The 25,772-nt window shown below is 36.2% G+C and overlaps 1 protein-coding gene and 1 long non-coding RNA gene across 4 annotated transcripts; both read left to right on the top strand.

Moving 5' to 3' along the window:
• Window positions 1-259: 259 nt before the first annotated feature.
• On the top strand, window positions 260-1,147 carry LOC135155847 (uncharacterized). The gene is made up of 3 exons (XR_010294973.1): window positions 260-463; window positions 666-911; window positions 1,070-1,147. It is a non-coding gene; the product is annotated as an uncharacterized LOC135155847 (long non-coding RNA).
• Window positions 1,148-9,330: 8,183 nt separating this feature from the next.
• On the top strand, window positions 9,331-25,179 carry LOC129270187 (glutamate formimidoyltransferase-like). 3 transcript variants are annotated; one of them, XR_010294808.1, is made up of 6 exons: window positions 9,331-9,436; window positions 15,235-15,367; window positions 16,554-16,672; window positions 19,221-19,415; window positions 22,725-24,944; window positions 25,011-25,179. XR_010294808.1 is itself a non-coding variant. In XM_064105357.1 (5 exons), the coding sequence occupies exons 1-5, from the start codon at window positions 9,334-9,336 to the stop codon at window positions 23,156-23,158; spliced, it is 984 nt and encodes a 327-aa protein (XP_063961427.1). In that variant the 5' UTR covers window positions 9,331-9,333; the 3' UTR covers window positions 23,159-25,179. The 3 variants fall into 3 exon arrangements, 1 of the variants encoding a protein (XP_063961427.1); XR_010294807.1 differs by having other exon boundaries at window positions 22,725-24,905; window positions 25,059-25,179; XM_064105357.1 differs by having other exon boundaries at window positions 22,725-25,179.
• Window positions 25,180-25,772: the final 593 nt, after the last annotated feature.

The following is a 25,772-nucleotide window of genomic DNA, read 5'->3' on the forward strand; positions in this document are numbered from 1 at the left end:
AAACATACGAAACTCCACAACTGTACCTAACAGCAGAGGACATGCTTGACCCAAAGGCGATGATGGCAATGTCTTGGACCAAAATGAGAAAGCTGAAACAGTAAGTGATTTATTGACAAATATTTTTGCAATTATTAAACAGTAACTCATCAGACTTTACCTCAATAGGAAATATAGAAACAGACGTGAAAATTAATGTTTTATCAATTTTTTCCTAACATACCTAAATGACAAAATTATATATATTTTGCAGGTGGCTGCTGAACAGAGGAATAACAACTGGGGGAGACAAAGCAACAAGAAAGATTTTGGACGGCATCATAGATGGGATGTTGCAAGGGAACATGCTGCCATTGCAGAGCTTCAATGAAATAGAGAAGGCCTACAAATTTGTAGAGAGACCGGTGGTAACAGTGCACAGTGTAACATCGACTGTAATACAGCTGTTGGAGCAATACTATGAGTAAGTCATGAAGACCGAGAAAAGATGAATATAAATGAAAGAAAAATCTAAAAGAGATTGATTCAAGAAAACATTTTCAGATCATGGCCTATAATGAAGTATACATTTACAATGTCTTCAGCAAATTTCTTTTAAAGGCCATTTTACATTTCAGTGTAAAATGATGAAAGTAATTATCCTATTTATTTTTGTTTGTTTGTAGACTTAGTGATGAGCTAATTCAACTGGACAACGTACCAAGAGATGAAGTCTGGGTCAAGCTAGGTGGAGACAAGGGAGGGGACACCTTCAAAATGATGATTCAGATTGCGAGTGTCAGGTCTCCTAACTGCCTTCGCAACACTCAAGTGGTTGCACTCTATCCTGGACAGGACTCTGCCTACAATCTGGAAGTGACAATGCAAGAGATGGCTGCAGATGTTGACATTCTTTAAACCACCACATGGAGGTATATCTGGAATTGATATTTACAGACTAATGTGAAAAATAAAAACCCATAAATAGTACACAAGCAAACAATGTTTGATGATTGGCTTATGTTATAAATTATATATCACATTTCACTGTATTAACTCCATCATCCTTTTTGTTTCTTTCCAAACACAGAGAGAAGAAAATACGCCTGTTTTTCTTTGGGGACTATGAGTTCTTGTGCAAAGCATATGGCATATCAGGTGCAAGTGGTATGTATTATCTTCTTTTACTGCTCTTTGTTCAATAATTTCTTGTTATATTATATCATACAAGTATGATTTATTGATTAGTTTTAAGTAATTTCAACAGTTTGTTTCACACTTCATCCTCATTAGGGCGACATTGCTGCTTGTTTTGCACAGCAACAAAGGCAGACATCGCAAAACCACTGTCAGAGAGAGACACTCAACAGAGGGATCTTGAGACCATGGCAGAAGACCTTGAAAAGTTCAAGATAAAAAATGTCCCGAAGGAGTGTAACAACCTAGTCAGGCAGCCACCCTTCAGAATTCCATTGAATCAGGTTAGTTGAACAAAAAAGTCTGTAATATTGCATAGGAATAAGCTATAACAAAAAAGCCCTGCAAAAGGAGATACCCAAAATGAAATTTGAATTAAATTAATTAGATGATATCAGTACTTATAAGAAACAGTTGTTTTTAATTATTACTTGCCTTTCTTTTTAGATCTGCCCACCTGGACTTCACCTCTCTCTGGGCATTTTTCTCAAGCATTTTAATGCTCTGGAACATCAATGCCATGCACTTGACCTAGAGGCAGCCTCCATCCTAGCCAGTAAGGAACGGTGATGATGCCTTTAGCAGGTTCATAACAAAGAAGCAGCTTACGAAGAAGATCAGTGAGTTGGAAGAAGAGCAGAAAGACCTACTCGACCAACATCTGTATATGTCACTCTTATATCCCGATTCACAACCGGTTGCCCTTCTTCAAGAAATTGCACAAGAAAATAGAACAGAGATAAAGAAACTGGTGAGCTTTATTTCAATTCAATAATTAATCAAGTTTACAAGTAATCAGAAGGTAAAGCACTCAAATAATCACCAACATATTTTTTACACATTTTTTTGAAAGTTCAAACTTGTGATTCTTATATATTTTCAGGAGACTGAGGTAAGCAAAATACCAGAGATGACCGAAGGACAGGGACCCATTGTGAAGGCTTTGGATGGCGTACTCTAAAACCATACATGTGAAAGGCAGGCGTACCACAGCAGAAGTAGGCAATCATGTTCACAAATGCCTAAAGGTACTAATGATTGCTTTAATTGCTTTCTTGTAAGGGAAAATATGCACACTGCTCTATTCTACTTAATGTCTGATGTTTTATGTTGTTCAAAATAAAGTAAAAATGCATGCTCTTCATCAGTAGCCAGGGCATAAACACTCTTACCTGAATGAAAATCTGTTTCTAAAAACAAGCAAACCATGAATTATTAAATTGTACATTTCAATAATAATGTTTGCTTGCTCCTGGCTAGACAGATTGTTTTCTTACCACTGCACGTTCGTGGTTGACAGAATATGGTTTCTGATCACTCCTGATTCTGCATGACTGCTGTAGATGTATGAATAAGAAAAGAGAGTATACATCAACCAAGTGCTCTTTATTATCTTCTCAGGAGGAGAATATTGACAAGATAACCAACATCATTATCGACAAAACCAATGAAGTGTGTCCTGTCCTGTGCGAGAAGGCCAAAATAACTGCCAAGAAGTATAACACATTGCTCAAATTGTATGGCTCATGCCACAATTTTCAACAGTGTCAGGGTTCTCACCATGGAAGAAATCAGCAAACTTAGTGAGTGGAAAAACTATTTTTCAATTTTATCTGTAAAATTCATCAAACATTTCAAGGACAGATTACAGTATTTGCATTCTTTTGCAGATATCCAAATTTTTCTTACATTTTTTGCTTGCCTTTTTTTTTTAATTACAGACACATCAATCAAGGATTACATGAGCTTCTTCAGGGCCAATTTCCAGGACACAATCACCCCAAAGATGCACATCCTGGAGGATCATGTGATGCCCTGGTCCCAGCGTTGGCGAGTTGGACTTGGACTTCTTGGCGAGCAGGGCGGAGAGGGAATGCATGTCCACCTGAACAACTTACGTGGCTTCACTGATGAGCTCACAATGCACATGCAATCAGTGAAGTCACAGTGGGCATATTCTAACCCACTTGCCTATCATAAAAATAAATAACACTCCTAGGTTCTTGTTTTAGCATTTTCTTATGATGCTGAGTGTATAACACTTACCTCACCAGGATGAGTTCCAGTTAGATTTAGCCGTCTTCCATGAATTTCTGTTCTAGGCAAATTCAGTGCAGGTTCTGGCCTGTTGCATACTAAACTTTGGCCATACAAAATCTCTGGAAAATAAACAAAAATGGTGGCAAGCAAAATTATGAATATACAGACAGTTTGTATTCATTGAAAAAATAGCAAAATACATAGAAATTCTCAGCACTCATTATGCTTTGTTTACTATAAGCATGCTTTTCAAAGTTTGTCAAACTTGGCAGATGACAGGTGATACAATCATGTATGTGAGAAAAAAAAAGTAAATAAAATTCCTGATCTGTGGTCAACATGGTCAAATATTGTATCCAAATCAATATCAGAATTTGCATTTGTTTAATGTCATTGTGAAGTAATTTTGATTTAGAGTTGAAGTGCATGATATCAGTGAGAAAAACTGTGTGAGTTTGGTGGCGTGTGGGGTTAAAATTAAGCTTCCTTTCCCAAATGGATAACCTTGAAAAAGGGCCCTTACCCCCCCCCCCCTTAGGCCCCGTGCAGTGATTTGGGAAAGCGAGGAAGAAAGAGAGAGAAAAGGAGGGGAGGAGAGTAAATGAGCGATGTACACTATAACGAGTGGAGGTGGGTTTTTTTTAACAAGAATTTATTGAAAATTGCCCTGCCCCCCACCTTGCAAAGTGATCACTGTGTATTACTCAGGGGGGGGGGGGGAGAGGGTACTTGACCAAAAAAGTAGTATGTATGTGCCGCGGGCGAGACAAAAAATGGGGGCCTTGGAGCGGGCTTACTGTGCAAGTTTCAGGTCACATGATTAAGGTCAAAGGTCCTTTAGGGTCAATGAACTTAGGCCATGTTGGGGGTATTTGTTGAATTACCATCATATCTCTGTAAGTGTATTGGTCTAGTTCATGAAACGTGTACATAAGAGTAACCAAGTATCACTGAACATCTGGTGCAAGTTATAGTAGTTTTCAAAGTCAGCACTGCTGCTATATTGAATCGCGTGATGCAGGTGAGACCGCCAGAGGCATTCCACTTGTTTTTATATTTACTTTAAAAATGTCATTTTTTAATTTATTTTTTATTTGAAAAACAAGGGTAATTTAAAGCGATATTTAAATTTGTTTCTTAACTAGGAACCGTAGCAAAGTATATATGATGTGAAAGAGGTTGAAAAACTCTTTTATAATCATGCATATTCATATGCTATGAGAAAACGATGGCTGTGATTGGCTCAGATTTCATGAGACCAAAAAATATCCAGCAATCAGCGCGTGAGTTTGACGAAATGGAAAATTAATGGCGGCGCCCAAAAGATTTCCGGGTTGCACGTACGCGTAGGAAATCCATCTTTGTAGATAGAAATCACGTAAATGTTTGTGATTCTATTTATTTTTACACCTTCGCCTAATGCGTATGAAGGTTAAAAAAATTGGTTAATAAAAAGGTGAAAAATTGAAGGTTTCTTACCAGACCGATCTCGTGTAGATCTAGGCTTAGTTCTACTTCTAGCCTTCTATAGCAGATCAATGCGACCGGAACAACGTAACGGAAAATATGCGAAGCTTTGGAGCGGATTTCTTTTTTTTTTTATAAGAAGAAATGCTATGCTTTGGAGCGGCTTTCTTTGTTCTTTTTCTCAATAAGACAAAAATGTTATGCCTTGGAACAGAAATTTGAGTGTAAAATTGGGGGTCCCCTCCGCGACACATACCCACTATAGCTATGCATTATATACTGAGTCCCCCCCCCCCCCCGGGTGTTACTGTGCATGTGAGGGGGCCGGGGGCCTGGCTCTAGTTCATGACATATCTTTTAACACAAAAATACAGAAGAAAGACTATTGAATAGCATTACTAAATAGAATTAGAAAATCTATAGATTGCGTAATCAGACCGTATGGCTGGTCACGACAAATGCAGAATTTAGTCATCATCAGACATCAGTCAATCACGCCATGCACCATTGCATTTTTAAAAACATTCTCATATCTAAAACTGGCTAAAGTTTACAACTGATATTCATGGACATATGAAGTGTATATATACAAACAGATATAAATCCTACAACGATTAGATTTATTTAAAAAGGATAATAAGTAATTATGAATCTGTTCAATTTTGATATAACGCGAAAAGCTCAATATGGGACTACACTCGCTACAGTGTTCCATGGAAAATCGGGCCGCTACATACGGCCGGCCACGAAGACAGCGCACGGTGAAATTCACATTTTAGCGGCTCTATCTATCAAAATTTTTGATTTAAAAACATATTAATTGAAAAGATTCTTTCAAAAGTAACCTATTAACAAATGAAATGTATTCTTTTGAACCTTTCGAACAATAATTCTACAAATCCCTTTCTTAAAAATCGTCATTCAGAGATACAGACGTCAAATCTCACAATATTTCTGTCAAAATTAGCTGAACTTCACAGGACGCTGCAGCCTCAAGATGAATTTAACACTTGTTATTGTAAATGAGAAAAAGATCGGGATGGTTATTAAGAATAATTTTTTTTTTTAATGAAGTTTAAAAAAAGTTGCAGTTTTTTGTCTCACCTGCATAGCAGAGTGAGACTATAGGCGCCGCTTTTCTGATGGCGGCAGCAGCGGCGTCAACACCAAATCTTAACCGAAGGTTAAGTTTTTGAAATGACAACATAACTTAGAAAGTATATGGACCTAGTTCATGAAACTTGGCCATAAGATTAATCAAGTATTACTGAACATCCTGCCTGAGTTTCATGTCAAATGACCAAGGTCAAAGGTCATTTAGGGTCAATGAACTTAGACCATGTTGGGGGAATCAACATCAAAATCTTAACCTAAGGTTAAGTTTTTGAAATGTCATCATAACTTAGAAAATGTATGGACCTAGTTCATGAAACTTGGACATAATTAGGTTAATCAAGTATCACTGAACATCCTGCACGAGTTTCACGTCACATGACCAAGGTCAAAGGTCATTTAGGGTCAATGAACTTTGGCTGAATTGGGGGTATCTGTTGAATTACCATCATAACTTTGAAAGTTTATGGATCTGATTCATGAAACTTGGACATAATACTAGTAATCAAGTATCACTTAACATCCTGTGCAAGTTTCAGGTCACATGATTAAGGTCAAAGGTCCTTTAGGGTCAATGAACTTAGGCCATGTTGGGGATATTTGTTGAATTACCATCATATCTCTGTAAGTGTATTGGTCTAGTTCATAAAACGTGTACATAAGAGTAACCAAGTATCACTGAACATCTGGTGCAAGTTACAGTAGTTTTCAAAGTCAGCACTGCTGCTATATTGAATCGCGTGATGCAGGTGAGACCGCCAGAGGCATTCCACTTGTTTGTATATTTACTTTAAAAATGTCATTTTTTAATTTATTTTTTATTTGAAAAACAAGGGTAATTTAAAGCGATATTTAAATTTGTTTCTTAACTAGGAACCGTAGCAAAGTATATATGATGTGAAAGAGGTTGAAAAACTCTTTTATAATCATGCATATTCATATGCTATGAGAAAACGATGGCTGTGATTGGCTCAGATTTCATGAGGCCAAAAAATATCCAGCAATCAGCGCGTGAGTTTGACGAAATGGAAAATTAATGGCGGCGCCCAAAACATTTCCGGGTTGCACGTACGCGTAGGAAATCCATCTTTGTAGATAGAAATCACGTAAATGTTTGTGATTCTATTTATTTTTACACCTTCGCCTAATGCGTATGAAGGTTAAAAAAATTGGTTAATAAAAAGGTGAAAAATTGAAGGTTTCTTACCAGACCGATCTCGTGTAGATCTAGGCTTAGTTCTATTTCTAGCCTTGAGGACTCCATGATGATATTTTTAATATTTTGACATATACTTCTTCATCGTGGAGCCTTGAATAAGCGAGACCTCCACACCTGGATGGATTTCCCTAGGAAATCCATATTTACAGGGTGAAATCAGTTGTAAGTGTAAATTTTATTCATATTTGAAACTTCAAACGCCTAATGCGTACATGAAGGTTCCAAAAATTGGTTAATAAAAAGGTGAATTTTAAGGTTTCTTACCAGACCGATCTCGTGTAGATCCCTTGATCTGTTTGTCAACAAAGCAAATGCAATAGGTCTGACCCTTGAACTGCTTCGTTATGACGTACATTCGATTAGCGATGTTACAAAATGCCGTTTTGAAGAACAATTTATAGATGAAAATTATTATTCAACAAATACTAAAATTTAATACGTGATTATAAATAATTATTATTATAATAATAATTATAATCACATATTAAATTTTATTTAATATTTGATTATAAATTATTATTATTATAATAATAATTATTTATAATCTTGTATTAAATTTTAGTATTTGTTTTCCTAGCGAAATATATACCCTTTTTTCATTATTTTAGTGTTATTGACACCCTTATTACGTTATGTACGTAACGCGCCCTATCTAGAAAAAGAGATCCTTTTTACGTGTTTTTTTTGGCCACGTATGGTATCTACTTGTCAATGAAAATGCCCCCGGGCAAAATTATTTATAATCACGTATTAAATTTGATTTAATACGTGGTTGATTATAATTATTATTATAATAATAATTATTTATAATCACGTATTAAATTTTAGTATTTGTTTTCCTAGTTTTCCTAGTGAAATATATACCCTTTTTTCATTATTTTAGTGTTATTGACACCCTTATTACGTTACGTACGTAACGCGATCTATCTAGAAAAAGATATCCTTTTTCCTTTTTTTGGGGGGGCCACGTATGGTATCCACTTGTCAATGAAAATGCCCCCCCCCGGGCAAAATTACAAAACTATTGGTCATTCCTTAAAGCTAGAGAAAAGATATTCATGTCTTGATGTGCGTAAGTTTTTCTTTGCTAATCAAGTGAAAGATGTGTGGAACAGTCTCCCAGAAGATGTAGTTACTGCTTGTTCAGTGATTGCATTTAAGAATATACTGGATAAACATTGGGAGAAGATTGCCTATGATTTTGAGTGATTTTTGTGTGTGTTAACTGTTTTTCATGGAATTTTTTGCTGTCTACATACCCCTGCCAACACAAGAAATGCATCTAATTTTGTCTGAAGGAGAGCAGCAATAGACATTATACTTTGATGAACAGGCTTTTAATCCTACAACATCGTTGGAGTAAACTAAACTAAACTAAAAATAAATAATCATATTGTGAACTAGAGGAGTAGAGCAGGGCCTATGATAATTTAATATGCCAAACAATACAGAGAAAATCACTTTCCCACCAGTTGATAAACAGTAAAAAACATTCAAATTGACCAAATATTTTGAATGTTTTGAAAAAATGAACAGCAAAATCTGGCTTTTCTATATGCAAAATTCTTGAAACCTAATTTTTAGGGAACATCTGGGGAAAATTTTCTGATAATTATGTATACTGCTATATCTTGCCTTTGCTAGTATCAGTTGTCTCTCATCATTCAACTTAAAGGTCAAGTCCACCCAAGAAAACTGTTGATTTGAAATTGAATCAATAGAGAAAAATCAAATAAGCATAATGCTGAAAATTTATCAAAATCGGATGTAATTAATAAGAAAGTAATGACATTTTAAAGTTTTTCTTATTTTTCACAAAATGGTCGTATGCACAACTCTGATATTCAACTGAGAGTCGTTGATATTCCTCACTATCTCTTTGTTTTATTTAAATTGTTTAAATCGTACAATATTTCAATTTTTAAAGATTTGACAATAAGGACCAACTTGATTGAACCACAAAATGTTAAAACAAAGGTAATTCCACATGTTCAGGGAGGAATGATACTTTGTTTCTCATGACAAAAGAAATAGTGAGTGGGTAATGTCATCATTCCCCTCATTGGCATACCACCCAGGACGTGTATATAACTGTTTGTGAAATCAAGCGAAACTTTGAAAATGTGATCTCAGAATTAGATGATATTTTCAGTGTTTTGCTTCTTTGATTTGTCTCTTTTTATTCAAATCAACTTTTGGTTAGGGTGGACTTGTCCTTTAAATGTGCAAGGTATCCCTGGATAGTGTTGGATAGTGTATGATGATATTTAGTATTATATCTTTTGTAACCTTTTTTACTTTGATTCGATATAGATCCAATGATGTCTTCGAGAGGGCTAGGAATATGTCTTTTGAACGTTTCAGAAGCAAGAAACCGCCTCATCATTGAGAATATTGCTTTAGCAGCTACAAGATCTACTGGTGAGTATAATGTACCTAGATGTCTGTGATATTTAATCGATCAACCACCTGATGTTACAGTGGAGGTCACATCCAAGTTGTCACTCCAAACGCGTGTAAATGCAGGGGCCGCGGAACGGTTTTCAAAGTGGGGGGGCTGACCATGCAAAAAATCACAATCATTTGGTAATTTTTACGTTTTTGCACACGGTTTTGGAAAAAAGTGGGGGGCTGAAGCCCCCCCAGCCCCCCCCCCCCTGCTTCCGTGGCCCCTGAAATGCATCAAGATCTGACCTCCAATGTACAAATATCCTTACAGCATTTTGTGTTGTACAACGCCTACTTAGCTTGTTGTACGCGAGCAAATGGGAGGCTGAATGTCAAACATTCGTACCGTTGCACAAAATACGTACCATCCAAAATGTACCTTTGCACGGCTTGAGGAGGTGACGTCACAATACGATTTAATTCATTGCGCTCAGTAAAAATGACCAATACGCGTATAAGCCTGCTTGCTAAATGCGCAAGGCTGCCCAAGGTTATGTGCGCTTGTGGGATTTTGCTTTCGGCTTTCGGTATTTTTGCTCCCTTATCATAGATTAATACTATAGGGATAAACTCTTTGTTTTTTCATATTTCCGAGGCGTTGTACAACACAAATAGCAAATATTCTTATTCGTGCAATGGTGCGAGATTTCGCATTCGATGAAAGAAAGAAACGCTCTATTCAACTCGGCTAACGCCTCGTTGAATAGAGCATCTTTCTTTCACCTCATGCAAAATCTCGCACCATCGCACTCATGCCTATTCGCTATTTGTATACTATCTGCTATTAGTCAGGTAGATATGATCAAAAATATTGCATGACCGTCAAGTTGGGTATGACTGATTTTTTTGCTGGAAGCTGTAGTATGGGGTGTCTACTTCAAGAATCTGACTGGTGCCACCTGGGCACCCTTGGGCATTTTTTTATTGACGTCATAGGCCATGCCCACTTTTCCTGTTTCAGCCGGAGAACAATGGAATCAGCGGACCAAATCTATTGTTCTCTGGTTGAAACAGGTAAAAGTGATTCAAAGAATGGTGACTGGTACTGCACCTCTTAAATATGAATTTCTTATTTCAAGGAATAAACATGTCATGTTTGGTATCAAATTAAAGCTAAGGAAAAATCACATGTAAATTAATGGATAACTGGACATTTAAATCAGGCATAGGTTGGTTTAAGGTCATAAAAGGTCAAATTGCCTTACAAATGTAAGTAATACATATAATGTGGAACATATCATGTTTTAAATACAAACAAGTTGGATATTATGTGAATTTATTGGCAAAGGTTAAGCTGAGGGTGTGCATATTAAGAATCCGACCGCTGCTACTTTGGTATCTTGAGGAATTTTATTTTTGTGACGTCATAAACCACACCAGCTTTCTTACATTCCTCTTAGCTGAATAAACATATCATGTTTGATATCGAATTAAATCAAATTAAAAATAAACTCCACATATATGAATCACTAGGCATTTAAACCTTTTCCAGGTCAATTAATTGTAATTTAAAGTTATAAAAGGCTAAACAGGGCCACAAATATAATTAATGCAACATATAAAGTGGAATATCTCATGCTTGGTTGAGGGTGTGTGTATTAAGGATGTGACGGGTTCTATCTCCTCACCCTTTGGCAATTTCAATTTTCTGACGTCACGAACCACGCCCACTTTTCACATAGACCTAAAAGTAACTATGGCAGAATGTGACACTTTAAAGAATAAACCTATCATGTTTGGTAACTAATTAAGCTTGTGGCAATTAAAATGCAAATATAAAAGTAAGAAGAGATTATATACACAACAAGATCATCTAAAGTACAGTTATGTTTATGGCAGGTCAAATGATGTCTGACAATGTAACTTTAATCATAACATTTATATAAGCTTGGTATCATATCACTAATTTTCCTACATGAAATATAACTGCACTGTGTTTTTTATTATGTTTTTAGTTGTAAAAACATATTAACTATTATCAAGGACAGAGTCATACATGGTAAATAATGTTCTACACACAATTTCCCGTTTAAGATAAATCATGTTGGAGCCACCTAAGAAAATAACTTCTACAAATTTGACACGTTACCATGTTTACGTCATCTTTAATAACTCCACTACATTTTGTTCTCTCATTCATCTTCCAGACTGATTTCCCCCTTTTTAATCTCAACTGCATTTTCAGTTAAATTCTTTGTATTTAGAATGACACAATGTTAGGCCTATTCACATATGATACACGATAAGTGGCAAATGCTTACCCTACAGCATGGTGGCCCCGATTTAAATCCACATGGACCAAGTTCTGATAATTACTTGGGAGTAACTAATGTGCTATGAACAGGTACAGGAGTGCCCTCCTAACTTATACTTCCCATCCATACATGGGAGGCAAGTTGCAGGGGAGTTATTCTGATCAGTTGCTCTCTAGATAAAGCTCCTGAGGGAAAGCACCTTTGATAATCATGCTCTATTGCTGACTTGTCAGTTGGTGGTAGGCTCATGATCTTTGAAGCATCTGTCTTCTTGCTAAATAATGTGAAGTAGTGCCAAGTGATTTAAGAGAGACCGTTACATTTGTTATTTTAGTTAAGAAAGATGAAAAGTATAAATATTACACCTTTAATTGATCCAGTCCACTATTTCTGCATCGGACTCTAGATTAAGATCTTTTTCGAGCAGCAAGTTTTGAGTGGAAAACTTTCCCAATTGCCAAATTGACACAACATGGTATCACAACCTGATAGCCGGGAATTATCTGTGCAAAGCTAGCATTTTTCTCCAAACTTCAATGCCATACCTTTAATGTCAATCACTTTTCCATCAGTATGCAAAAGACTTGTAAACCCAAAATGAGAACACTGGTAGAAAAGAAATATCAGTTTCGTCAGAGAAATATTATATGCTTCTACTGCCATTACATCTTCAGAAGATAGCTGATAAAACATGGAACAGGATATTGGGCCTACCCGTACTTGTTCATGACACAGTGGTTGTTCCCAAGGAATTGAAAGAACTTCCTTGTCGATACAGGTCAGCGTCACCCTGTTCTATGAGTTTTAAGGATTAATGCAATAGCTGGTCGGCCATCGAATCATATATTCACAGTTCATACTGCAAGTGTGAATCGAAGTAACACAGCTCTGGCAGAGGCATGTAGTTGAGATTGTTGGTAAAGGGGAATCCTTTAACAGGGTGCTACATAAGCACTTGCCCGATTGCCCGGGGCAAGTAAAAGTTAGAGTCGGGCAAGTGTTTTGAAGTAAAGACCAAAACTACTTGCCCAAATCGGGCAAGCAAAATTCTCACAGTAGAATGACCAATATTTGGGTCGATATGATATGATATTGACCCTAATTTTGGTCATGGCAGGCAAGATAAAATCACTTTGGAAAAAGAAATGCAATAACAAGGTAGATTAGTTCATGTCAAAAGAGAGAAAAAGGCCAATGGCTTATAAAACCACAAAACTTTCTTTTGAAGAGGAAAAAATGATTTTTTTTCAAGGATTTTTTCGGGCAAGTGAAATAGATTTGTGGGCAAGTATATTCAAACTATTTAAAAATTTACTTGCCCGACCAGGCAAGTGCTTCTAAAAAGTTATGTAGCACCCTGTTTAAGCATCTGGTGGAAGAGGTATGGTACAGAAGGTGGTTGTTAGAGGAATATAACAGGACATGATGTAAAATGTTAAATTGGTGTAGATTATGTGGAATCACATGAAATGATTTGATACAAAATGATTTATTAAACGTTTTGTTTAAAGTCCTGTTAAACTCGCGCGATTGTCAACCTTTCATGTGTGTAAATGACCTAAAGGTTACCTCTACATAGTACATGTGCTGCATTTTTTGTAACCTTTAAATATACATTCCATTTTCAATAAGCTTTAATTTGATACCAAACATGATGTTTATTTTGCACACTAGATAAGTCATAATTAAGAGGTTGACTTATGTGAAAAGGATGGTGTGGTTTATAACGTCAGAAAATGACGTTGCCCAAGGTTGCCAAAGTAGCCTTTGTCAGATTCTTAATCTGCACATCCTCAACATAACTCTCAACCAAAAATAGACCTACATAAATAATGCCCACCTTTTTTAAATTCCAAACATGATATGTACCACATTATATGTTGCATTACTTACATTTGTGACCCAATTTGACCTTTTATAACCTTAATGACCTTTAATAGCCCTGGACACGTTTTAAATGCATAGCAATTCATATTATGTGGATTTTATTTTGCATTTTATTTAATGTGATTTCAAAATTGATGTTTATTCCGCTAAATAGAAAAGTCATATTTAAGAGGAATATAACTGAAAGTTGGAGTGGTTTATGACGTCAGAATAATAAAATTCCTCAAGATGCCAAGGTAGCATCCATTGGATTCTTAATATGCACACTCTCAAACTTAACCTTTGCAAACAATGCATATAATACCTAACTTGTTTGTATTTAAAGAATGGTATGTTCCGCATTATATGTCTTACTTACATTTGTAAGGCAATTTGCCCTTCTATGACCTTAACTGACCTATGCATGATTTAAATGCCCAGTTATTCATATATTTGCATTTGATTTTTCATGAGCTTTAATTTGATACCAAACATGACATGTTAATTCCGTAAAGTATGAAAATCATATTTAAGAGGCGTATGTGAAAAAGTGGGTGTGGCCTATGACGTCAATAAAAAAAAATGCAAAAGGGCGCCCAGGTGGCACCCATCGGATTCTTGGAGTAGACACCCTATACCTTAACTTCCAGCCAAAAAATTGCAGTCATACCCAACTTGACGGTTATGTTGGGGTTCTACTTGACTATATTGCAGGGGTTCTCAAACTACGGCCCACGGGCCGGATCCGGCCCGCGAGACGATGCTGGTTTTTTTTTAATCACTTTTAAGTCACAATATGAAACATAGCTCAATATGATTACATTGTGTATCAATGTAGACCTAACCGTAATAAAAGTAATGGCAGTCAAATTAATTTGACTTTTAAACAAAGTTCAGTGGAGTCTTTTCTGTCTGTTTGATTTACTTTCTTATTAGATGACCAGCGCTGTTCTCACCATGTTTGGATCTACATACAGGTGCAAAAGTGCATATTCCACAATGAACATTTTAAAGAACTAACTCATACCGAAGTACCTTGACAGGGGCCCCGGAACGGTTTTGAAAGTGGGGGGGGGGGGGAGGGGGGCTGGCCATGCAAAAAATCACAATCATATGGTCATTTTTACGTTTTTGTACATGGTTATGGAAAAAAGTGGGGGGGGGGGGGCTTCAGCCCCCCCCTCGCTTCCGCAGCCCCTGCTTGACCAGTGAACATTTGCACCAGTGCCTTCGTCTGGCAATTACACCTTTTGTGCCAAGGTTCAAGCAACTTGTTGCTGACAGACAGTGTTATTTTTCCCATTGAGAGTGACTAGGAGATGACCCCCTTATTAGAGTCTACAACAGACATGCTCTATTATTCAATCTACTTTGAATACAAAAAATATTGATACTTCAAGACATTATCTGTCTCCCCAGTACCAGGTATGTATAGGTATAATCTAGATTCCACTTCACCCTGGCCCTTTCAGGTTTACTTGGAGTCTCATCTGGCCCTTCAAAGAAAAGGTTTGAGAACCCCTGCTATATTGTATATATAGCAGTATGCAAGTATATCAGTATGCAAGTATGCAAGTAGCAAATCAACTTATTCCTGGGTTACTTTAATTGTCCTTTAAATTTTACATGTTTTTAAAAAATTTATATCAGGTTCATCTGGAATCCTGTCATCAGTTCTGAATATCTTCCAAGACATTGATTACAATCGATCAGTGTTGACCATAGCAGCCCCAATCAACAACCTGAAGGCCGCTGTGTGTGGGGCATGTGCAGAAGCTTACAGGTAGGTGTATGTGTGGTGGGTGGGGAGGGGGGGGGGGGGTTGCTTCACAAAGATTTAAGTTTGACTAAAAACTATTTCACAAAGATATAAGTTGGACTGAAAATTCGCAGTTGAATTTTTGTACTACGAGGCCTTGATCACCACAATGGTCAGATAGTGCACTGGGGATGTGCCCTACAGCCAGCCCGGCCATCAATGATATTACCTCTAATAACATGCTCATTGGTGCATATTGAGTCATGTTTTTGTGAAACCCTACCCTGATCTTAGTGCATATACCCATCTGATAACAAAATTGAAATCCCTTTGAAAAATAGTCATGCAATTATTCAATAGATACAGTGTACATAAGTTTACTTAAAGGGATGGTCCAGGCTGAAGATATTCAAATCTCAATTTAAGTAGAGTAAAATTCACAAAGCAAAATGCTGAAAATTTGATCACTATCGGATAACAACGAAGTTATTGAATTCTAAAGATTTGCATTATTCCGGTGAAACAGTTCTAAGCATGTCTTTATGAGTATTCATTAGGTGGGCTGATGTCATATCCCCACTTGTTCTTTTTTATTTTATTATATGAACTTAGGTTTATTCAAAAATTTTATACAAAAAAACAAAATTAATTGGATTGACAATTTATTAAGTGCATTAGTTATTCATTGCTGCAACTTATTTCATCATAATGGAGACACATCATTTACACATGTATAAAAAAATGAAACAATTATGATTTCATGTAATAACATAAGAAATAAAAGTGGGGATATGACATCATCAGCCCACCTAATGAATATTCATGACGATGTGCATATGCCAGTAACTGTTTTCACAAAATATTGATAAAATAAAACTCAATAACTTTGTTATTTGTCATCCAATTTTGATGAAATTTTCAGCATTTTGCTTGGTGAATTTTACTCTGTTTATTTAGATATAAATATTTTCAGCCTGGACCATCCCTTTAAGAGCAATATGCCTTATTTTATAGAAACGGAATAAGTTACTGATTCAGTAAACAACCAATTAACACACAAAAAAGGAATATAATCTTAATCAAACAAAGGTGAGTACTTATTATGTTATTATGGACCAATTTTATTGTGAAACTGTATGTGACATTGGTAAATGCCTTCATTTCTGTATGACCTGTTTGATGATGTTTCTCTTCAATTACCATGCTGTAGGCAGATAGACTTGTCAAAACAAGAAGGAGTTCACCCAAGACTTGGTGCTGTGGATCTTATTCCTATTTATCCGTTGATGTCATCTGTCTCACTCAAAGAATGTGGAGAGGTTGCATATTGTAAGCATAGATAGGGGGTCGGTCGCAGAGAGTATTGTGTTAAAAGGAGAATGAAACCCTTGGAACAATTTAGCTTGTATAAAAACACAAAAATCAAAGAATTAAATCAATGAAGGACAAACAATAAGAAAGTTATGATCCTTTGATGTCAAGAACACTAATGCTATGGAGATCCTCCCATTGGCAATGCGAACAAGATCTGTGATGTCAAACAAGTACAACTCTCCACTTTGCACACTGAAAATATACCCAAAACCTATTTGTTCTCGTTCTAATTATAATACATATTGTCTATATATTTTATGAAACCTCTATTGCATGTCCTGTCATGAAAAGACCTATTGATCTGTGGATAAACATGAAAAAAGTGACAATTTAACTAAAATAAATAAGGAGTTATACAAGTGTGACAACACAAATCCTAGATGCATTGCCAACGGGAGGATGTTAATATCATTAGTGATCTCGACATTCATATGCTCTTATTTTTGTCTCACCTGCATAGCAGAGTGAGACTATAGGCGCCGCTTTTCCGACGGCGACGGCGGCGGCGACGGCGGCGGCGGCGGCGGCGTCAACACCAAATCTTAACCTGAGGTTAAGTTTTTGAAATGACAGCATAACTTAGAAAGTATATGGACCTAGTTCATGAAACTTGGCCATAAGGTTAATCAAGTATTACTAAACATCCTGCCTGAGTTTCATGTCACATGACCAAGGTCAAAGGTCATTTAGGGTCAATGAACTTAGACCATGTTGGGGGAATCAACATCAAAATCTTAACCTAAGGTTAAGTTTTTGAAATGTCATCATAACTTAGAAAATATATGGACCTAGTTCATGAAACTTATACATAAGGTTAATCAAGTATCACTGAACATCCTGCATGAGTTTCACGTCACATGACCAAGGTCAAAGGTCATAGGGTCAATGAACTTTGGCCGAATTGGGGGTATCTGTTGAATTACCATCATAACTTTAAAAGTTTATGGATCTGATTCATGAAACTTGGACATAATAGTAATCAAGTATTACTGAACATCCTGTGCAAGTTTCAGGTCACATGATCAAGGTCAAAGGTCATTTAGGGTCAATGAACTTTGGCCAAATTGGGGTATTTGTTGAATTACAGCCATAAATATGAAAGTGTGTTGGTCTAGTTCATAAAACTTGGACATAAGAGTAATCAAGTATCACTGAACATCCTGTGCGAGTTTCAGGTCACATGATCAAGGTCAAAGGTCATGTAAGGTCAAAGAACTTTGGCCTTGTTGGGGGTATTTGTTGAATTGCCATCATATCTCTATAAGTGTATTGGTCTAGTTCATAAAACGTGGAAATACGAGTAACCAAGTATCACTGAACATCTTGTGCGAGTTATAGTAGTTTTCAAAATCAGCACCGCTGCTATATTGAATCGCGTGATGCAGGTGAGACGGCCAGAGGCATTCCACTTGTTTGTATTGTTTACTCATTTTTTCTCAAACCTTTGTTGATTTGTTTCTTTGATTTTTTTTGTTTTCACACAACTTGTTCCAAGGCTTTCATTAAATGCCCCACCTCAATAAAACTTTCAATTAAGTTTCTCACCCTATTCACGAGGTTCAAAATGTGTGGGTTTGATTGGGTAAAAATCAAGTTGTCTTTAAGTGCAGCTGTCTGTTTAAGTATTTTGAATTTGAAATGTTTATAAGAAATTACTGCTTTACTTTGTGACATTTTTATGATCAGACATCTACTAAAGCAACCAGTCCCAAAGATGCAAACACATTGTTAGGAACAAGTTTGCATATTCGCGTAGACTCATACCGTAAAATTTAAATCTGAGTCTGCATTATCCTTTCTGCATGTTTGGGGGAAAAAAGGATTAAAAAATATAAATCAACAATATCTTTCGATGGCCTCCCTTTGTGATACCTTCAGAAGATAGAGTGAGGAATCAGCTGTAGTTGACTGGATTCATTAAATTTTCCAAAAAACATAGCATACATTTGGTCACTTTTTGCCTATTTTTTTGAACACCTATACACAAAACAGGCTTTAACTATAATTCTCCAATTTACAACTAAAATGGAAAAATCTCTATAAAATACTGTTCAAAGATTGCTTGATGTTGAAAATATGAAGTATACTATTTTTGCATTGACACACTGCTCTTCGTTTGCACCTGTGGCGAAATCATGGATCGTGTTAGGTAAATCAAATTATAATGACGTCATGCCAACCATGTACGTGTATGAATTTTCTGCATTGTGATTAATAGCAGTGCCTGTATTTTCTCACAAACATGCGATCATTTACGTTTTACATCAGTGCCTTGTTCAACACACTTCGTTATGTCACTTATGCAATCCACTAATAATTTCCTTATAGAGACTTCTGGATTTTATCTGAAATGATATTTATCTGCACATATCTGGATTTGCAGGATGAAAATGAAATTGGAATTTTCGTGGAGCTAAGAGCTTTTTTTATAATATTTTATTCATGACAGTAAGTAACTGTAATTCCCTAAAACTTCTTATTATTTTAAAACCCCTCTCTTCAGCTATTGCAGAGGACCTAAGTACTGAAATACCGGGCTCCTCCTTCTTCCTTTTTGGCTCAGCTGATTGGCCAGAGCAGAGAGGTCTGGTGCCACGAAGGAAAGATGTTGGTTGGTTCAAAGGAAAACATGGCATTGATTGGTCAAAGTTCAACCATGATCTTGGAGCTCCACCTTCTAGCAGATATGGACTTACAGGTACTTAAAGTAGTCTTACTTATTTGGATGTAGCGACATAAAGCGTGTAGCTTATTTGCCCCTTGTCACATTGGATAGTCTCTGGTAGGGTAAAAACTTTAGTGGATGGTTGTTTTCCAGTGCTTCTCAATAGCTTATTTGAGCATATTGACACTAGATGCAGAAACTGCTTCCTCTGGTAAAGCATTCCAATTATAAATACTTCTGACTGAAAAGGAATTTTGCCTTATTTGCAATTTGCATCTGGGTTAATTAATTTCATGCTATGACTTCTGGTGGGTGTTTCATAAAGCTGTTCTTAAGTTAAGAGCGACTTTAAGAACGACTGGTGATCCTTTCTTATGGCGAATGGTATATTCATTAGCGATGGTTTTGCGCGTAAGAAAGGATCACCAGTCATTCTTAAAGTCGCTCTTAACTTAGGAACAGCTTTATGAAACGGCCCCCAGGTTCTACCATGGAGCTACATGGTTCTACCATGTCTTTTCATGAAAACTTTGGTCATGTCAATTAACTCCTGATGATGCATGTTCACTGGTGCATATAAATGATTGTAATCATTTCTTTATTTCGAAGAAAAGCAGTATACAAATTAACAAAGTGAAACAATGAAAGGGTAACAAGCAAAACCAGGTCCATGAACCTATACTGGTTCAAGGCAGGTTGAAATGTACATAAAACAAGTAAAATTACAAAGACATAAGATATTGATTGCAAACAAAAAGCAATCATACAATAAAACTGAATACCGGTAGGTGAATTTACATTAACATTAAAAAAAAGAATTGGCTATAAATAGAGATTTGCTTACATCAGCAAAGGCACATCAAAAATGGCATCAACAATGGAGCATTCAATACATCCGTTATGGTAGCAATAGTCGTTATACATAATAACAGTATTTTACATTAAGGAAGGCAGAAGAGAACCCCCCCAAAAAAAAAAAAAAAAATAAATAAATAAATAAATTTAAAAAAAATAAAAAATAAAATAAAATAAATAAATAAAGAAAACAGGTTCAATGATTCAAGTTATAAGTGGGCTATCACACCAAAAAAAAAAAACCGATGGGTTGAATGTTGGAAAAAAACAATTATAACTTGAGATTTTGTAAAATTCTCTTAGCATTGTATAGAAAGAGAATTGTTATCTCATTTGAGGGGGAATGTTGAATTGCATGTGATTACGCAACATGCTATTGTTGCTATGTTAGGTGGAAGGGAGATTTTGGGTTAGCTTTCATTCGCGGTCATCACACCATACAGGGCAGTAGCATATTTTTTCCCCCCAAAGAATTCTTTTATCGCAGAGATTTATAAAACCATATTTTAGGGGGTCAAACAATTTATTTCTGTACAAAAATTGGAAAGGATTAGTAAAAACGTAGGATGACCTTGGAGCTATTTTCTTTGTTTGCTCGATCGCCTTAATGGCGTCGGATAGGAATTTCAGAGAATTTTCCTTATTTGGTTTAGCTCTGTTTTCGCCTATCTCAAGGTCCATGGTTTTGCTTGCAGTACGCAAGCAAAATCTTACAGTTATCAAGTTGAATGATAACTCAATTTCTAAGATTCGATAATTCAATATTTTGATTATCGTTTCATAATTCTAATTATTAAGGAAATGCATCGTTCAGTTCAGTGTAACTGACATACGACCACTAAGATGTCAAAATAATATTGATGTATCATGAATATGCAACCATTATACATGTTATATACAAGAGCAATGTTCTTTAGAATGTGTAATCATGACGATTACTAGTATAGTCTTAGTAATTCAAATCAGCATGCAAGCTGAGTTAGATGCCAGTTGTTGCATTATGTTTTCGAGGTGTTGTTAATTTGAGGACGAAAGTGTTATTTGTTTTTAAGGTGTCGGTGACCGCACTCTCCCAAGAGTAAAACAATTATTAAACAAATTGATTACAAATATAACAAACAATTTTGTTTGCTTTTGTTTGTGTGATGTAAGGAGACTGAAATGAGATTGTACCTTATCCCAATGCTGGTCCTTTCTACTGTAAAACATAACAAAAGAGGATAAAAGGGCATGCTTACTTATGATCTTTGTCAAATTTGTCCTATGTCCTAGTTAGTTGACTATTAAACTTACATGTACTTATCGCTATTGTCCCTCCTGGGACATAGGCCGTCAACAAAGTTCCTCCAGGCAGAGCGGCCCTGAGCAATTGTCTCAAAGGAAGCGTTTCATGAAAGGACTTGTCAGACGTTCTATCCGACAGTTACTATGGTAATAGTGCTTCTCAGCCAATCATAATCAAAGTTTTCAGACCTGACAACTTGTCAGACGAAAATGTTGATGAAACGCCCCCCAGATCTTCTCATGTGCAGTCCACCCTATTAGCATCTGCCTACATGTCTCTGCGCCATGTGCTTCAAGGCCTTCCTTAATCTTCACTTTCCCTTGAGGTTTCCAAGTTAATGCCTGTCTAGTTATATTAGGCATTGGTCAATCCACCTCCATCTTTGCCAGAGCTTCACCTCAATATGTTGCTGATGACCAAGCTCCCACAAGTCTTGATTATATTCAGGCAAGAAAATCTTGAGAATATGCCAAAGAAAATAATATTCATTGATGTACATGTACATGCTCTCGGAACAGTACTGCACCCAAAGGTGGATAGTTAAAATGTCTAGGATTAAAATCAAAAGGACATTTAAAAATAATGAAAATCACTTTCCAGCTACCATGGCAATTATAATTCCAGACAAGGAGTGACCAAACTTTATAGACCAAGTGGTCATTCATACATACATGTAAAGTCTTCTACTTTCTAGAATGTAAATTCATTGCTTTACTCCTCTCAAAATCACTTAATACATTTCATTCTATTTTAAAGACAAATTTTGGCTACTAGAGCCTATTGATAATTATGTTTCTGAATCTCACTATTTTGAACAATTTCACATTGCTTTACTAGCCTATCTGCAAGAGTAATTCTTCTTCATACTGTCAAAATATCAAATTTAAAAGTTGAATAGGAAACTAGATGCAAGAGTTTCTTTGACACAAGTTTGTGCGGACTGATTGCACTTGAGTGAAGCCTGAACTCCAAACATTTTCTTTAAAAAAATTCTCACTGAAATTCCTCTACATTCAATCAAGAACTTGTGCGGGTCATTGTTAATCATCATTTTGAAGCTTTGGATGTGCTTCTTCAAACTCAATAAAAATCTAAAAATTCATTTTGGGTGATTTATTGTTGGTTTTGGGGTGACTGGTCACAGATGTGGGTTGAATGTTTTGTTTGCTGATTTGTTTTTTCTCCATTCGTCTCAAATTCAGGTTGTGGAGCATCACACTACGTTACCAACTGCAATGTCACAATAGATACCCAAGACCTTGAGCTTGGGAGGGAAATAGCGCATGCCATCCGAGCCACTACTCCCAGGGGGTTGCCAGGTATTCAGGCTATGGCCTTTCCCCATGAGGGAACCATTGAAATTGCATGCAACGTTGACAGTCTTCCAAGAGAAAAACAGAGTACCAGGGAAAACGATGGTGACGACACAGATCAAAATTGCCCCATCACCTTGGACTACTCATCGCCAGAAACCATCGAGCAGCGAGTGAAGGCTTTGGCAGGAGAGAAAGGGATTGGAATGGTTGGAACGGCCTTGATCGGATTCAGGCCGGAAGAAGCTTGTCGGCTTGCCATGGATGCCCTCCAGTCGGGGAACGATCAACTCTGGAAGTCTCGGGGTGTCCTACTCATGTGAGTTTCTGCACCTGTCTTCAGCTCTTGCGGTACTAGCTAACTTGATCTGTGTAATGATTTTGCAATTAATATGCAGCTGAATTTGTGGATATCATACAATTTATTCTAATTGTAAGGTATGTTTTCATCATCAAGCCAGGACAATCATCCCAAATTTTTTGGAACTGATTCCTTGATGCGGATTAGGCCATTTCCTGCTTCTTTGAGAACATAGACTGAGAGGTCTGACTTCAAAGATGATTTCAGTTGTACCATGTTACAAAACCCTGGACATCCACATTCTATTTCCATAATTATTGCTTATGTAAGTAGAAAAATCAAATTATGAGTACATGCAAAGGGTGCTGAATTCATGCTTGAATAAAGTATGATAATACAAGAAATTTGCATTTTTGTCTCGCCTGCATAGCAGAGCGTGACTATAGGCGCCGCTTTTCCGATGGCGGCGACGTCAACATTGAAATCTTAACCAAGGTTAAGTTTTTGAAATGTCATCATAACTTAGTATATGGACCTAGTTCATGAAACTTGGACTTAAGGGTAATCAAGTATTACTGGACATCCTGCCTTAGTTTCAGGTCACATGACCAAGGTCAAAGGTCATTTAGGGTCAATGAACTAAGACCATGTTGGGGGAATCAATGTCGAAATCTTAACCAAGGTTAAGTTTTTGAAATGTTGTCATAACTTCAAAAGTATATGGACCTAGTTCATAAAACTTAGACATAAGGGTAATAGTGTATCACTGAATATCCTGCATGAGTGTCACGTCACATAATGAAGGTCAAAGGTCACTTAGGGTCAACAAACTTTGGCCATGTTGGGGCTATTTGAGGAATTGTCATCATTGGGGGTATTTGAGGAATTGTCATCATTGGGGGTATTTGAGGAATTGTCATCATAAATTTGAAAATTTTTGGATCTAGTTCATGAAACCTGGACATAAGAGCAGCAATGTATCCCTGAATACCCTTCAGGAACATGGCCAATATCAAAAGTCATTTTAAGGTCAATGAACTCTGGCCATGTTGGGAGTTTGTGTTGCATTGGCATCATATCTTAGGAAGTTTATGGTAATTGCTCATGAAACATTGACATAAGGGTAATCAAGTATGAATGATTGTTTTGCACATTTCTTAGGTCACATGATCATGGTCAAAGGTCATTTAGGGTCAAAGACATAATATTTTATTATCATATTAGTGTTTTCTTCTGTGAATAATTATTCATTAGCTGTTTTTCAAAGGAATCACTGCTGCTATATCGAATTGTGTACTGCAGGCGAGACTGCCAGAGGCGTTCCACTTGTTTTATACTATGGCACAATTGAAACCATCTTTCTGACTTTGGGCCCGTGGCTCAGCATGCCATTTATTAATAAGACAGTATCATCCAGAAAAGATAAAAGGGCGAGATCAAGAGGAAAGATGCAATACATGTGCATCCAGCTGCAGAGTTATGTAAGATTTAATTAGTGCATGTCAAAAAAAACAAATCTTAAAAACATGATTTCATGTTATTAGTTTTTACTTCAAATGATGACTAAATTTCATGGTAATTATGATTGAAAAATCGATATATTAATCATTATATTTGTATAGGATGACAACACTACTCCTTTATTTCCTTATTTTCAAACTTTATTAGGTTATAAATCACCGAGTGTCACAATGACATATTTGAAACCTTTTTTGAAAGACAAGGGTGAAAACTACATTATGTAAAGTAAATGTATTTTTATGAAATATGCCCCTGTTTCATAAAGGACTTGCAACTGTTGTAACTTTGCCATTATGGCAACTACCATGGAAACTGTTATTATGATTGGCTGTTGAGCCCTGTTACCATGGTAGTTGCCATTGTGGCAAAGTTACAACAGTTGCAAGTCCTTTATGAAACAGGCCCCTGATATATGTGTGTGTGAATAATCAAACAGTGATATATTCTTTAAAAAAAAATCAAGGCCTATCCTAGCGGTAGGTTGAATTGCTCAATAAATTATATTTTTGTACTTTTCAATGATTTTAGGCTTAGCCATGTCTTATTTTTCACTTTCTTGATTTTTTTATTTAAATTAATGTGAGACATAATGCACTTGTGAGTATGTAAGTGTTCATGTTGCACAAGCTAATTAAAACAAATGTAAAAAAAAAGTGGAGATTACAATTCTTGCTTTTAACAAAACAAGCTTATGGGCAATTCCATGCTAGAAAAATCCAAACAAATGAGGAACTTCAATTTATTTTGTGGTAATAATAAAGTTCTACTTGGTAGTCATGTGAAAAAGGACAACCAACAAATAAATGTTGTCCATGGGTGATTTAGAGGTGAAAATGTTGCATCTCTGCGTCCCGTATGACACACAACATTTTCACCTTTAATTCACCCGTAATCAATATTTTTTGTTGGTTATAAGTTTTCACACAACTACCCACAATAACTTTATCATTGACAAAAATGAAAATTTTTTATTGCCAAGAGACTAGAAATTGTCAAAATTTCCCGTACAACACGCATGGAATCACCCATATAAAGGCCTAGTTTAATATTTGTCTTAATGTGATAAACTTTTATTCCCACTATGCTTGAACAGGTAAACAAGTGAAATACCTTTG

The sequence above is a fragment of the Lytechinus pictus genome, chromosome 10 (genome assembly GCF_037042905.1).
Source record: "Lytechinus pictus isolate F3 Inbred chromosome 10, Lp3.0, whole genome shotgun sequence".
NCBI classification, from domain to species: domain Eukaryota; kingdom Metazoa; phylum Echinodermata; class Echinoidea; order Temnopleuroida; family Toxopneustidae; genus Lytechinus; species Lytechinus pictus.

Bases quoted from the DNA above. Each gene is read 5' to 3' on its own strand.
- LOC129270187 (XM_064105357.1), top strand. From the start codon at position 9,334: ATGATGTCTTCGAGAGGGCTAGGAATATGTCTTTTGAACGTTTCAGAA. The intron at 15,368-16,553 runs GTAGGTGTATGT...ACCATGCTGTAG, and splicing joins GCATGTGCAGAAGCTTACAG to GCAGATAGACTTGTCAAAAC. The intron at 19,416-22,724 runs GTACTTAAAGTA...TCTCAAATTCAG, and splicing joins TAGCAGATATGGACTTACAG to GTTGTGGAGCATCACACTAC.